This window comes from Parasteatoda tepidariorum, chromosome 10 (genome assembly GCF_043381705.1).
Source record: "Parasteatoda tepidariorum isolate YZ-2023 chromosome 10, CAS_Ptep_4.0, whole genome shotgun sequence".
Lineage (NCBI taxonomy): Eukaryota > Metazoa > Arthropoda > Arachnida > Araneae > Theridiidae > Parasteatoda > Parasteatoda tepidariorum.
Window position 1 is genome coordinate 48,145,242 of NC_092213.1, and position 16,567 is coordinate 48,161,808.

The window sequence follows — 16,567 nt, forward strand, 5'->3', positions numbered from 1 at the left end:
GCTACCCCCTATATTTTGGGGGTCAGAAATCTGAATCCGTTCGAAAATAGGTATGTTTATTCAAAGAAAGTACGTTTTTGTGTCCGATTTCGTATTTAAAAATATCGTCTGCACTTATTAATTAGCATATTTGAAGGCAAACCCTCTAGCCATTAAGATTAAATCCTAGAACGTGAAGATCCTATCATTAAATCAAAAGTTATTCAGTTTGGTCCGTTTTTTTTTTGCCCACTGTACATGTATAACTTTCGAGCATACCGAATAGTGCTATATTATCTTTCCAAAACAACAATGAAATTAAATGTTAATGTCATTATACATCTACTGTATAAAAAAAATTCTTTGTTTATGTCCATAAAATATCTATTCTGCATTAATGATTTTATGATTTAAAGCGGAACGTAGATTCAAATTTAGTACGTACACCGTTTAAAACCACTTTTAATAAATTATTTCCTTAAAGAAAATATTAAAAAAAATTTTTAATTAAAAGCTTTTATGAATCAAAAACATAACATTTATTTTGTTCAAAACAAATGTTGAAGAATATGTTTATTGCTTTTACCATAATTATTTGTTGTTTGCCACAAAAATGTTTTGATTCGATTCAAAGAGATTTCAGACTATTAACGGAAGTGTGTTAAATTCTGTAATGTAAAGATGAGACCACGTTCATGAAAATATTGCTTATTTTGCATTTTTATACAGAAGTGATATAGCTAACAGGTTAGTAAATTTTTCTAATATCGGAATTTTATGAAACAGTTATGCTATAAATTTATTAAAGAAAACAAACATTTGATTCAGAGTCAGTAAAATATTTGAACCAAGTTATAGTGTTCTTGCATTCTACGCTGGTAATTCAAAGCACATTTTCTGATTATTTGGTTTGAATATAATAAATATGTTTATTTACTTTTAATGCAAGGGGCATTTTATTCACTTTGATCTTGAATTCTAGTCTTTTGTTTTCATATTTCTCTAATGTTGTAAAATTACTGTAAAAGAATTAAGTCAAATTATCTACAGCAAGTTTATTAAGTTTTACTGAGGTGAGTTTTTCTTTCGATAGTTAGTTGAAATTCTGTGGGGAAAAAATCTGAAACAAGAAATTTTTCACTTTTTTCAACAAAAAAAAATTTCGGACTTAATTTCAAGAGCAATTTTGCTATCACTTAGTAAACACTTATAAACCAAAGCGATTTTTCGAATAAAACCCTTTTTTTTTACTCTGTTCCATTAAAAATTAACTCGAAATTTTATTCGTACTAGTGGACTGCGACCCCTGCTCGCTAACGCTCGCCAACCCCCAAAAATTGCTACAAAATCTTATATGGTTTGCTTCGCAAACCAAACTCGCTTCGCTCGCTACTGACTTAGGTACATTGCAAATGCACAATATTCTAAGAATTCAAGACAAGCATTCAAATCCATATAACAGCTTTTTTTTTACTGAATCATTAAAACAAATTGGAATTCAAATAATTGACACGTAATTCGTTAAACCTAATAGAAATGTGCTATAGTATAAAATCTTNTCTGTAATGTAAAGATGAGACCACGTTCATGGAAATATTGTTTGTTTTGTATTTTTATACAGAAGTGATATATAGTTAACAGGTCAGTATATTTTCCTAATATCACAATTTTATGAAACAGTTATGCTATAAATTTATTTAAGAAAACAAACATTTGGTTCAGAGTCAGTAAAATATTTTAACCAAGTTATAGTGTTTTTGCATTCTACGTACACTGGTAATTCAAAGCACATTTTTTGATTATTTAGTTTGAATATAATAAATATGTTTATTTACTTTTAATGCAAGGGGCATTTTATTCACTTTGATCTTGAATTCTAGTCATTTGTTTTCATATTTCATTCATGTTGTAAAATTACTGTAAAGGAATTAAGTCAAATTATCTACAGCAAGTTTATTAAGTTTCACTGGGGTGAGTTTTTCTTTCGATAGTTTCTTAAAATTCTGAGGGGAAAAAATCTAAAACAAGAAATTTTTCACTTTTTAAGAAAAAAAAATTTCGGACTTAATTTCAGGAGGAATTTTGCTATCACTTAGTAAACACTTTCAAACCAAAGCGATTTTTCGAATAAAATCCTTTTCTCGACTCTGTTCCATTAAAAATTAACACGAAATTTTATTCGTATATTTTCGAATTTTTATTCCATTGTTTATTTTTTCTATATTATCCCATTTTTTTCTTTGTAATTTTTTGGAACAAAACAAATGCTTACAAATTTAAGTCATTTTCAGTAATAATTATACCTTATTGCATTCTTCTTAACCCGATATTGTGGGGTAAACTAAATAAACATTCTTATTCATTTATTAGTGATTTTAATATTGTAATGGTGAACTCTAAAATTATTCTCGGTGTTCTTTTTTAATTTTTTTTGGAGTACTGTGCGAGCATTTTTTTTTCATGTGGATGTTTCACTTCTATAGACCACTTAGTAACTCTGGGTAATATGTTAAATTAATAAATGTCTTAAATTTAAAAATGACATATGTAATACCAAATGAGAGGAATAAAATAGTATGAGTTTACATTAAAGTACTGAAAAATTCATTCTTAACTCAAGCAAATGCTTATTAATTTATACACCACGGAGTTTAAAAACTATTTTTCAAGTAGGAACAAGCAAAATTGTTAACTGTAGTTGCATTTTCAGAATTTAAATAAATTATGCAAAGATCGTACTCAATTTCTTTACCCTTAATTTTAAGTGTTTGAGAAAAACACCAATAAAATTTAAATATTATAACAGATTTCAATTACTGTTATAGCTATATTTTTTTATATTACGCATAAATCATAATCCCCATAAATACTATTCGCTTTTAATTAAAATCAAAACTCTCTCTTTGTATTTCTATAAAATTTACTGACAGTTTAAATTAAATTTTTAGATCTTTTCACTAAACTATTTGGAAAATCAAGATGTGATTTAGATTTGAAATTTCACAGTTTCTTAGGAAAAGGAAAATTTAAATAAATAAATATTTAATTTCAAAAAAAATAACTTGTATAATTGTTTTTAAAAATTAAATAAGCGTAAAAGTAAGCTGCAGACCTGATTCATTGCAATATTCTAAATAAGGTATATTACATTTATATCATATGTTATATATTTGCACACATATCGTATGTAATGTTTCATAATTACAACCCTTAACTTTCATTTTTAGAATCCTTTTTGAAATTTAAGTAAAAATTATACGCAGTTGGAAATGACAAACCGAAAAACCATAAAACTCAAAATTTGACAAATAACCATAGAGAAGCACGTGTAAAAACAACATGTTAGGTTGCTGGATAAAATTTATAAGTGTTTGAAATAATCATTGTTGCACTCTTTTCTCAAGTAATCAAACATGTTTTGATGGTTATACAGCCACCATTCTTAATAATGATTCATCTAACTTCGATGTATATTTTTCCTGTCTTAGACATTTTAAGACTCTTAATATGTACATACATTCCATTCAACCTCATTTTAACCAAAGATTCTAAAAATTAGATTAAGAGCAGTGATTATGGAACACCATGAATTTCATATTAGATTCAAATAATTGTTATCAGTGATTCATGTTTCTTTCAGGTATCAAGAATTCGGTACAATGGCTTTTACTTTCTTACGTTACAGGAATAAATACGTAATATTGATTATGTTTGCATTAGGTGCATTCTTTGCATTCAATTGCTATATTTTAAATAAAAGTTCAACAATTTTAGATATTACAGCTGACACTGTGATTAGAACTGCCCTCCTAAAAATCCAAAGGACTGAAAAGGAAGTGGAAGACACTTCTCTAGATACACCATCCATATTCAATAAAGTATCTAACAATAGTTTCGAATTCACCCCAATTTCGTTAAACAGTGAGTATTCATTAAAGAATATCCCAAAAAGCTCACGCAAAGCCATAAAATCCACTAAAAATCATGCTTCTATAATAAACACTCCTGGCTGTAGAATACCAAAAATGGACCCTTTGGATCCTTCGGTACTTCCTTTCATTCAGGTACTGGATCCATTAATCTGCTCTGGAAGTCCCTTATTCATGACCCCTGAACCACATGGTATTGTTCATCTGAATGAATCGGTGCTGCAAAAATATTACAATTCTACAGCGAAAGATCTAGAATGCGTATATGAAGGGGTACGGCGTATCGTTACACCAGAAATGGACAGAGAAAATGGCATCTACAAGACGACTGAAAGCCAGTTAGTGTTCGATATCCCTATTAATGAAGACAACATAGCTGTGAAATGCTTTTTTAAAAACAACAATACTCATGAGCAGTACATGCCTCTCACAAGACTTAAAGAAAAAGTAGAAGAAGAAAAATCTCAACTGAAACCTTCTTCTCAGCTAAATGTAATCCTTTATGGCATTGATTCTGTTTCTAAGTTGAATTTCCTCAGACATTTCAGACAAACAAAGAGTTTTCTAAAAGACAAAATAAACATATTTGACATGAAAGGTTACACTAAAGTAGCTGATAATACATTTCCTAACCTGGTACCATTACTTACAGGTCATTTCGTTGAGTTCTATTGGAATGAATCAATGGCAGATACATTCTATTTTGATAATATAAGTTTAATTTGGAAAGATTACGCTCAGCAAGGATACAGAACATTTTTTGCTGAAGACGCTCCTTTATTTGGAACGTTCAACTACTTCAAACGGGGATTTCTGGCGCAGCCAACAGATTATTACTACAGACCATTGGCACTAATGTTAGAACACTCTACAATAAAGGAAGAACCAAACAAATACAACTCTACTTGTTTGAATTCAGAATTAGAAATGGACCTTATCAATAACTATTTAAGGAACTTTGTTAAAACCATGGACAACAGACCACATTTTGCTTTTGCCATGCATTCCACTCTCACTCATGATGTCTTAAATTATGCCAGTTACGCTGATGCTCCAACTGCAAGACTCCTGAAAGCCCTTGATGATGATGGTTCGTTAAATAATACTCTTTTAATCATGTTCAGTGACCATGGTATAAGATACAGTGATATCAGATTCACGTACATCGGTAAATTCGAAGAGAGGATGCCATTTATGTATATACACATACCCAAATGGTTTTTAAAACAACATCCAAACATTGAAAAAAATCTCCTCATTAATCAAGGTAGACTCATCACTCTTTTTGATATACATGCAACTTTGAAGCACGTGCTAAACTTGAAGCAAGATTTGTACGAAACCACTGATGAACTCGGGTTAAGTATTTTTAATGAAATACCTGATAGCAGAACATGCGAAGATGCTAATATACGTCCACATTGGTGTCCTTGCACCAGTTTTGATGCGATATCTTTGAATGACAAGACTGTGGTAAATGTTGCCGGTGCAATCGTTAGACACATAAATGAAATGCTACTTCCTTTTTCAAATGTGTGTAGTGTATTGGATCTTAAGGAAATAACAGATGCCTTACGTGGATTACCAAATAGCATTGTGCTAAAATTTAGAGGTTTAGCTGAAAATAATTCCACAATCTTGAAATTAGGCAGTACTCCTCCTACACTTGGAGATTATCTAATAACTCTGAAAACTCATCCAGGAGATGCTATGTTTGAAAGCACTGTGCGATACGATGAAGTCAGTAATATCCCCAACGTATTGGATATCAGTAGAATCAATATGTATGGTAAACAGTCATGGTGCATAGACAGTCCGAGACTTAAATTGTATTGTTATTGTAAAACACAGATAGTTTAACGAGATATCGTTATAGCAGAGATCATGAATTATATTGCCGGATATGGTCTGGCGCATGTGTTTTTAACCCTTATGGGCCCGGCAGGGTACGTAAATCTGCAAAAGGAAATGTCGATTAAATACATTTTTAATTTCAACGAAAATCGCTAAAATGTAGGATGAGGCAAATAAATGGCCACGAAAATGGGTTAAAGGTATTAATTATGTCTAGATATTATTGAATTTGATTATACAAAGTAGAATGTATTATTGTCAACTTTTCCTTTTATCCTTATTATCCTTATCATTATTAAACGTATCCTTATTATCCGTATCCTTATTATCCTTTTATCCTTATTATCCTTTTATCCTTATTATCCTTAACATTTTATCCTTATCATTTTATCCTTATCATCCTTATCTTATCCTTTTATCCATATTATCCTTATCCTTTGATCCTTACTTTATCCTTTTATCCTTATTATCCTTATCCTTTTATCATTATCTTTAATCATGTTAACTTATCTTTCTTTATTCCTATAGACATACTTATTTTCATTTAAACAATTTTATCTGAACAATTGCATTGTAAAAATAATAGTTAAAAGTTTATAACGATGATTTTAACTAATATGTCGAAAGGTATGTAGATTGTAGTTAATTTGTAGTGATTCCGCTTCGCTCTATAAAGCGTCAAATCCGACAAAAGTCAAGAGAGGAAGGGAAAAATAAGGTATGGCGCGTCTCCTGAAATGCGTAAAAAAATAAACGCAACATTTCTTTGTTAAGAATGCTGCCCATTTTCTCCATCAATGCTCATTTGTATTTCCTACTTCCCTGTTTATAATGCCCAATACTTCTTAGTTATACTTAAAATAAAAGTTTTGACGTAGTTATGTAGCTAATATCATTTTCCTCATATATTAATAATAGGTACATTCATATGTTATGCCACAGAAAAAAATGTTCGGGCATGCAATAGCTTCATTCTGGCATGCATTTTCTAAGCCAGAATGTCCGGCAGATTGTGTAAAAATGTTAAGATCTTCCGAGCCATGCGTTATATTATGTATATGAAACTAGATGGTTCATGACTGATTAACAATAATCTGTAGATTTAACATGCATGTAATGCTATTATACTTTGCATAGCCGCAGTCATTAACCTCCAATATTTTACAATTTGACTTGATTTTTGTTTCATAAAAATACTTAATACGTTTGGACACCGTTTCATGTTTTCATTTAAGATCATTTGAACGTACATAAGAGATTTTGAAAAAATCCATACATTGTAAAAAAATCCGGATCGTTATAAAAGCACCAGTACTTTGGGAGAATCGTCCGTAAAATTCATTTCTACCGTAAAATATTATGCCGTAATTTTTATGGTAATATTTAATTAGAGTGACTTAGTAATTTTACAGTTATTATTGTAAAAATTACGGTTCCGCAACATTTTCCGGCAAAAATGGTTTTTACATTAAAAAAGCACCCATCCTACCTTTTACCTAATTTCATCTCTAATTTTTTACAGTGTAGGTGAGTTCATATCAGTTCTTATGAACTTACTTTTGAGATTTTGAAAAAATAGGTATTAATTTAAAAAAAATTATGGTAGTTTCAGAGAATCACTTCTTTGTTTACATGTCATTTATTTAAAACTAATAGAAAGCATTTATGTAAAATGGATTAGATTGCTATTTTTTAAATTATTGCATTTTTGTGATTATTGTCAAAATCAGATTTTTTTTTCATTTCCACATTAGATTAGTTATATGGAAATTTCACTTATTTTCATTGTTTCTCTAGTCCCAAGATTTACATGTATTGTATACTAAAGAAATAAATGAATAAAAAGAACTCATTATGATTATCAAAATATTCCTAATCTCTGCTATAAATTTTTATTCAAACATTTTATTATGTATTTTGAAATTAAAACAACAGATTTGTATTCTCTGATTAAAACCTTATTTTGCTTCAAAAATATATGAATCAGAAATAGCAGTCGACGTATTTCTAGCACTCAAAAATAGGCACTCATTATCAAGACTTGAAAGACGTGAATGAGTGGAAATAAAAGTGGTTTAAAATATAAAGCCTAAAGTTTCCAATGGAAAATAGAAAAATAAAGAGGAGAAACTAAACAAGAAAAAAAATTATTTAACGTTAATTTCAGAATTTTCCTCGTGTTGTTTCTCACCTTTATTGTTCCATTTTCCGATGGCAACTTTGCGTTTTATTTTTCAAATCACTTTTATTTTAAATGACTTCTACTTTTTCTCATTCACATCTGGCGAGTCTTGATAATGAGCCCCTATAGCAGGTCGACTGTTATTTTCTATATATATACTTTTGAAACCAATAATCTTACCGCTTTAGCTTCTTAGGATTATTTATTTATTGTTTATTCCACAAAATTAACACAAATTACTTTTTATGCAGTGATGTGCTGTTTATACCACAAAAAATTAACGCAAATTACTTTTTATACCGTGATGTGTTGTTTATACCACGAAAATTAACACAAATTACTTTCTATAGAGTGATGTGTTGTTCATGCTAAAGAAATTAACACAAATTACTTTTTATATAATGATGTGTTGTTTATACCACAAAAAATTAACGCAAGTTACTTTTTATACCATGATGTATTGTTTATACCACGAAAATTAACACAAATTACTTTCTATAGAGTGATGTGTTGTTTATACTAAAGAAATTAACACAAATTACTTTTTATACAGTGATGTGTTGTTTATACCACAAAAAATTAACGCAAGTTACTTTTTATACCATGATGTATTGTTTATACCACGAAAATTAACACAAATTACTTTCTATAGAGTAATGTGTTGTTTATACTAAAGAAATTAACACAAATTACTTTTTATACAATGATGTGTTGTTTATACCACAAAAAATTAACGCAAAATACTTTTTACACAGGGATGTGCTGCTTATACCAGGAGAATTAACACAAATTACTTTTTATGAATTAATGTGTTGTTTATACCACATAAATGAACACAAATTACTTTTTATATCGTGATGTGTTGCTTAAACTATGTAGAACAACAAATCGTTGTTAATAATGTCTTAGACGCAGTAACACACTTAATTTGTAGATATTGATAACGGATAATAGCACCTGAGTACACACTTTAAAAGCATTAAAACCAATCTTGGTATTTAGATGTTTTTACAACCAAAGAAATAGGCAGTTATAATTAAAACTTTACTTCGTTCACAAAATAAGCTTTTTTACTTTAAATACAGACGTGAATTATGTACTGGTTTAAATCAAACAAACAAGTCATTGAAAAATTCAAGAAATATATAAAATTTAGAATAACAATTTCATAATATGTTTCATAAAACATTATATGTTTTGACTTTTTATCGAAGTATATAACAGGTTAGTAAAATTTTCTATTATTATATTCATCTGAAGCCATGTCTTTTTTTTTAAGGAAAGGGAACTAATTGAAACAATTTCTTATAAATTTTCTAAGGAATGTATTACTTTGAACATATATATATAAATATTTTCTTTAATTAAAATTTGAACTTCTATCTTCATTTTTTTTCTCTTACAAAAGTTATTCAAACAAAAATTATCACTAAAATTTCTCTTTTTGAAAGTAATATTTGTTTACCATATAAAATAAACAATAATTTATAGACAAGTCATAAAATTGATTATTTTCTTAAATAAAAATGACTTTAAAATTCCTGCTTTCCTTTTCCTTTTATTGAACAGAAATAAATTGAAAAAAGAAACTGTCATAATCATCTCTTTCTCTCAATTTGTTTTATTCCACACTAAAAAGTGATTGTAAAGAAGTCTCATAATTGACTACTTCAGGTATTGTTTTTTAGACAAAAAATCAATTGAAATCAAAATGGAATTAGTTTCAACCTAAAAATTATATTATTGACCAGAACTAAAGCCGTTACCTTACCTGACGGGAGATTCGGAGATTCTTGTAACTTCGATTTTTGAGATCATTTAATTAACGTTGCATTAACATTCTCTCTATATATAACATTAATTATAATATGCACTAATATTCCTGAATTAGGCCACATATAAATTATATATTTAACTACTGATCTATATTCCAATTATGTAAACATTTTTATCAAAGACAAAATTCTATTATTATTTATTTAGTCGGAGAACATGAATAAAGTGCAATAATTAACATGTTTGACAAATCAATATTAAATGTTAGCTAAAAGTTAGGTTTCATTAATCATGTGAGTGAACAATTAAAACATTTTACGAGTTTAAATTTACAACTGTTATTAAATATAATAAAGGAAATATAATTGAAATTAATAATTACTTTACAAAATCAATCTAATTTATTCAATAATTGCCCGAATATTTTGTTTAGCCCTATAGCAAGCTCATCAAAAACTGCCAATCAAAAGCGACTATTAGCAAACAACTGCATATATATATATATACNAGAGAGAGAGAGAGAGAGAGAGAGAGAGAGAGAGAATTAATATTATACATGCATATAAATATAATAACAATACAAATGCATATAAAAGTAAATAGTTTGCCAAAAAACATCTTGAATAACTTTTAATCTAATTAGTGCAGAGGAGGCTTTAAATTGTAAAATTAGACGCATTTGCTTTCAAAGATAAAATACATGCCTCTTTTTCGACAGATTTGAATTTTTTATCCCCAAAATGGAGGAGTTGGCCGCAATCGGGGAAGTATGGTAACAATAGTTCCTTCAGGAGAGCGGTACACTGCGTATTTCACTATATCATGGAGATTTTTTAAGCGAATAGAAAAATATTTGCACACAAGTATATAATTAGTTTGTTCAAAGATAATTCTGTGCAAAAAAATATGACTTTGAAAAATGATTTATTAATTTTTATTATTATATTTAATAATAGTCGAAAAACTTTTGAATTGTAAGGTATACACATTTTACTTTATTTTATAAGGAATGTAATTTTATAAGGCAAAATACGAAATTTGGCGAAATCAGCTGTATAGTTCTGAGAAAGTGAATTTTAAGAAAGTTGAATGTTAAAAAGTAATTTTTTGTTTGTTTTTGTATTAGTGTATAAATATTTTAAGTCAAGTTTTAAACTTAAAATTTCGAAAAACAGGACATAAACAGAGGGACGTATTTTTAATTGTTCACTTTTCAACAACCATTATATAAATTTAAGGTATACATTTCGAACCATGAATATTGCATTTCATGCGTGAAAATAACTTTACTCATTATGTTCTGTTTTTCTTTCCGAAGCAATGCAATTATTTAAAAATTTTCATTGTATAATAGTATTGTTTCGTCATAAAACTTAGAGTACTCATAATTGATCATAAAACTTATAACACAAGCCAGTTCTCAATAAAAGGCATTTTTATTACCAGTCTGTTACACGTGTCATTCTCTTTAAATTTTATTAGATGAAACGTGATAGCACAAAAACTTGACACTTAAACTGTTTCTTTTTCATTAACCATTATTTTATAACAATCAGACTTACTTAAAGCAAAATTATATTTAGCTTAAATACACAATGATGAAAATGTTGTGAAATCTTATGAAGAGAATCATTCTGTAAGTGTGCAAAAATACTAATGTAACTCAGATAACTGTTAAAAATATTACGAAATTCTTTATTTTCTGTAAAAATTACACGGAGTTCTAATTCGATTTGTAGAAATTTGATATTTTCAAATTAGATTATTCAGTGATCTATGTTAAATCAGATCATTTTCTAAAATTATCTAATTCAAAAAATTTCCAATCTCTTCAGCATACTACTCTAATTCAGGTAGATGAAGTTTTTCGCACTTTCAGATATGCAATGGAAATATGTAATATACTGAAATGTCAATGTGAAAATATGTTCCAGGTAATGCTCTGTTCTATAGAATTTATTCAAGATAACAGGTAAATGAATTTATTTAGTCTATAAAATAACATGAATTTTTTTAATCTTCATTATGCAGTTTAATGCTTAAACATAAAACAGTATTGTAATTATTATATATCAGCTGTTTTAATTAATTTTCGGCATTTCCAATCTTTATTGGATTTTTCAATTTGCTAGTTTAGCATAAAAGGTCATACACATCAGCGGTTTAGCTATTACGTGCATATATATACATATTTATAAAGAACTGTAAGAATGTATTTACTGTGAGAAATGTCCGTGTACCTTAGCGCTTACACGAAAGTGGCGTTCCACTACTCCAACCAAGGATGCTCTTTTACACTACTTGGTGTTAGGCCGTCGCCTTTTTTTTTTTAATTCAGTAACACAAAATTTATAATTATATTACGATATTGGTCCTAAATGAGGTGAAAAGAAAGATTATATATATTTGTTCCCAGCATACATGCAAAACATTCGATTTTATAAATAAAAATAATTTTTAAAAAAAACGCTTGTAACTATATTTTGCTGTCATTCACAATTAAAATCATATTTGCTCCTGTGTAAGAGACTGATATTTTTTCTTTACACAATTGCAGAACTTTACGTATATTGCCCTGATATAAAATTCCTCAATTCATTTATCAGTTGTGATGGCATATATTTTTCATTATCAAGAAAAATAATAAATAGAAGGCAGCTGAACCAGAAATCACCCTCGTACTTTTACAGCTTTGGCAGACGTACGACAATAATCGTGTTTTTAATGGCACAGCAGTAGTCAGTTCTAATTGAAAATATAAAAAGTGCAGTAACGTCTAAAATATTTACATGTAACTACAAAATTAAGTACATTAAAATTTGTTTTTATTTTATTTTTTTAAAACACTCTCTCCTTCCAATAAATGTTAGCTAGGTGCCCCTCCCGGTAACAACTGCTGTACTATATTAAACTTAGAACAATAACTTCAATCTAGGCTTCTTTTTTCTTTGAAAAAACATTAAAACGTATTTTAAAAAACAAAGTTAAATTATTTTGGATACTAACTTTTTTCTATTTTTAAATTCCAGAAAATTAATAAATTGTTACAATTTGTTCGCTCTAACATTATTGAAAAAAGTTATGCGCGTTTATATGCTAAAAACAAGGGGAATCGAAAAATAATCTGTTTTCTTTCCTTTTAAATATTCACTAAAAATATATATATATTCAAAATTTAGTATGGCATTTCAATAGTTTGTAATATGATCCAAATCATATCTTTCAGGTGTAAAGAACCCAGGAAGTCATCTAGAATTTAAGTTTCAATGGCATTTATTTCCTTGCGTAATCGCAATCAATGTGCACTGTTACTTCTGTTTTGCTTGGCAATATACTTCCTATTCAGTTGGTTTATAATAGGAAAAAGTTCACAAATTTTAAATGATGCAACGGACATTAAGAGGAGATCGGACATCCAAAATATACACAACATAGAACAAATACACATAGAGGATGAAGCATTTATTCACAAAGATCAGTTATTAATTACATTAAATTATGAAACGAGCCTTGCAAACTTCAATAAATATGATAATTTTATTTCTAAGCGCAATAAACAGCCTTTCATGCGCGCAAGAATTGACCCGAAAAAAGCGTTTAATGGTATTGATGGTTTGCTAGCATCGCAGAAGCGCGTAAGCACAGTCTCACCTACGCATCATCCACAAATTGAAATGAAGCCAGACAACATAGAAGAAGACGTTTATTTGAAAACAGGGCTTAATACAGTGTCTCCAACATATTCACCAGACCTCGAATTGCAGCCAGACAATATAGAATCAGCTGTTTCTCTAAAAACTCCATCGTTGTCGGAAGAACAATTAAACTCTGACGATATATCAGAATTCAATACAAAAAACCAATATAATTCTACAGAAAATTTAACACGTCACTTTATCGCCACTAATCATACCAAAAATCCTGCTTTTATAATAGACACTATGGGTTGCAGAATACCAAAACTGGATCCATGGGATCCAACTATAGTTCAGTTTATTGAGCTTCTTGATCCATTAATATGCTCCAATCGCCCTTCATTCATGACTCCTGAACCAAACGGGGTCGTTCATTTAAATGAGTCAGTGCTACAAAAATACTACAATTCCGCACCAGGTGATATGGAATGTTTATATCAAGAAGTACGACTTAATTCTACAACATCTATGATTAGAGAAGACACAATCTATTTGATGAACCAAAAGCCATTAGTATTCAATACACCTATTGATGCAGAACATATTGCTGCTATATGTTATTTTAATAACAGCAATACTCATGAGCAGTACATGCCTCTCACAAGACTCAAAGCGAAAGTGGAAGAAAAAAAATCTAAACTTATACCTTCTTCCCATCTAAATGTCATTCTCTACGGTATTGATTCCATTTCTAAACTAAATTTCTTCAGACATTTTAGACAGACAAAAGCTTTTCTAAAAGACAAAATGAACATATTTGACATGAAAGGTTACACAAAAGTGGCTGATAACACATTCCCTAACTTGGTACCAATGCTCACCGGTTATTTTGTTGACTACTTCTGGAATGAATCTATTGCAGACACATTCTTTTTTGACAACATGAATTTGATTTGGAAGGATTATTCCCGACAAGGGTACAGAACATTTTTTGCTGAAGATGCTCCCTTTAATGGGATCTTCAATTACTATAAAAGAGGATTTCTTGAGCAGCCTACAGATTATTATTATAGACCACTAGCTCTGATGATAGAAAAGTCTGTAGTAAGACACGAAGCTAAAAAATATAACTCAACATGTTTGAATTCAGATTTAGAAATGGATCTTATCAATGACTACTTAAAGAATTTTGTGAAAACAATGGGAAGCAGGCCTTATTTTGCTTTCGTCATGCATTCTACTCTTACACATGATTTAGTGAACTATGCAAGTTACACTGATTTTCCCACAGTTAAGCTGCTAAAAGCACTCGATGAACACGGATCTCTAAATAATACACTTTTGATAATGTTCAGTGACCATGGTATACGATATGGGGATCTACGATTCACATATATAGGTAAATTCGAAGAGAGGATGCCATTTATGTACATACACATACCCAAATGGTTTTTAAAGCAGCATCCAGATATCGAAAGAAACTTTTTCGTTAACCAAGACAGACTCATCACACTTTTTGATATCCATGCAACTTTGAAGCATTTACTTCATCTGGATCAAGATTTTATGGAGGATAAAGACGAATACGGGTTGAGCCTGTTTAATGAAATACCTGAAACTAGGACATGTGAAGATGCTGAAATACTCCAACATTGGTGTCCTTGTACTAGTTTCGATCCAGTACCTTTGAACAACCTGACTGTAGTAAACGCCGCAGAGGAAATCGTTAAGCACATTAACAAAATGCTACTTCCTTACGCAGATGTGTGTAGAACATTAGAGGTCAAAGAAATAACTGATGCTCTACGAGGATTGCCAAATGATATAGTACTGAAATTCATAGGCCAAGAAGGTGTGGTCGAAAATGCAAGGATTGCAATCGGCCAAGCACCTCCAACGCTTGGAGATTATCTAATAACTTTGAGAACACAACCAGGGGACGCTATGTTTGAAGGTACTGTGCGATACGACGAGGAAAATAATATCACAAGTGTATTGGATATCAGTAGAATTAATATGTATGGAAAACAGTCATGGTGCATAGACAGTCCAAGGCTTAAGTTGTATTGTTATTGTAAAACTCAACTTAAATGACAGATATCATAGTATGTGGAAAAAATTAGCCGATACTTAACAATTGTAAACACTTAACTGAATTTTATACGAATTTTAAAAAACTACAAAGCCTAGAAATAATTTTTAGTAACACAAAAATTTGCCAGCCCTAAAATTACTGAACTAGGAAATCTTATGGAAAATGCAAATTGAGTCGTAATTAATTGTATATTGAGTCAAGTAAAAACGAATTATCTTAACCACTTTCATGAGTATGCATGGTGTGCTTAAGAAAGAATGCTCTAAGTTAAGAATGCTCTAAGTAAGAAATTTTTATCAATAATTGTTCTAAGGTTTTCAATGTGTTAATACTAGAATCCCCCACCTTTTAATTTTTAAGCGACGGACTTGTCCAGATAAAATTTCTCTTAACGCTGCAGAAAGTTCTTCTGGCATACATGGTATTAGTTTTATGCTCTCTCAAAACGATTTGCATGGAAGCATTGAAAAGTTAACTCTGGAAACTAAATTCCTTTCCTAGTAATTGGTAGAAATTCGGTTTTCAGTGTTTGGTTTAGTACTTTTCCTTTTATATAGATCTCAGAAAACAATTTTAATTCTTTTGACTCAACATAACATATAATACTTATAGATTGTTTATTATTATTATTTTGTAAATCAGACTAATACTTATCCTTTACTGCCAGCATTTAAATTATTTGTTTTCAAACATTATAAATATTTACGTTGTAGTAAATTGTCATCATATTAGTGATGAAATGCTGCTATATATTTTCAACGTAGGAAATAAATTTTAAATAATATTATTGTCATTTCTTTTAATTGTATTCTAAATCGTATTGACTGTGTTGTAAACTATTCGTTTAAATATTTAAAACATGCACACTTACAAATGTTTAACTCTTAAGAGGTTGCATAATTTTGACGGCATAAGAGCTCCTATTTTTTATTTAAGAAAATTATATGAAACTAAGTGTATGTACAATATATGCATTCATTTTTGATTTCTGGGTAAAATTTTTTGCTTGAAGTAGAAAGAAATAATTTTTGGGGAAAAATGCGACCTTTAAGGAGTTTAAAAAAATTTATCACAAAACGCAAATCACATGTACTCAAAAAGAGCCTAACTAGTAACT

At 29.3% G+C, this 16,567-nt stretch overlaps 2 protein-coding genes across 9 annotated transcripts; both read left to right on the forward strand.

The window, feature by feature from the left end:
* Window positions 1–1,538: 1,538 nt before the first annotated feature.
* Window positions 1,539–6,212, forward strand: LOC107456188 (uncharacterized). Its single transcript, XM_016073975.3, has 2 exons — window positions 1,539–1,620; window positions 3,620–6,212. The coding sequence occupies exon 2, from the start codon at window positions 3,639–3,641 to the stop codon at window positions 5,766–5,768; it is 2,130 nt and encodes a 709-aa protein (XP_015929461.2). The 5' UTR covers window positions 1,539–1,620; window positions 3,620–3,638; the 3' UTR covers window positions 5,769–6,212.
* A 2,805-nt stretch (window positions 6,213–9,017) lies between these two features.
* LOC107456207 (uncharacterized) lies at window positions 9,018–16,237 on the forward strand. Of its 8 annotated transcripts, none has more exons than XM_043049749.2 (3): window positions 9,018–9,168; window positions 11,600–11,692; window positions 12,947–16,237. In XM_043049749.2, exon 3 carries the CDS (start codon window positions 12,987–12,989, stop codon window positions 15,447–15,449), a length of 2,463 nt encoding a protein of 820 aa, XP_042905683.1. In that variant the 5' UTR covers window positions 9,018–9,168; window positions 11,600–11,692; window positions 12,947–12,986; the 3' UTR covers window positions 15,450–16,237. The 8 variants fall into 8 exon arrangements, with proteins under 8 accessions (XP_042905683.1, XP_042905685.1, XP_015929495.2 ...); XM_043049751.2 differs by having other exon boundaries at window positions 11,600–11,654; XM_071186428.1 differs by having other exon boundaries at window positions 9,019–9,168; window positions 11,556–11,692.
* Window positions 16,238–16,567: the final 330 nt, after the last annotated feature.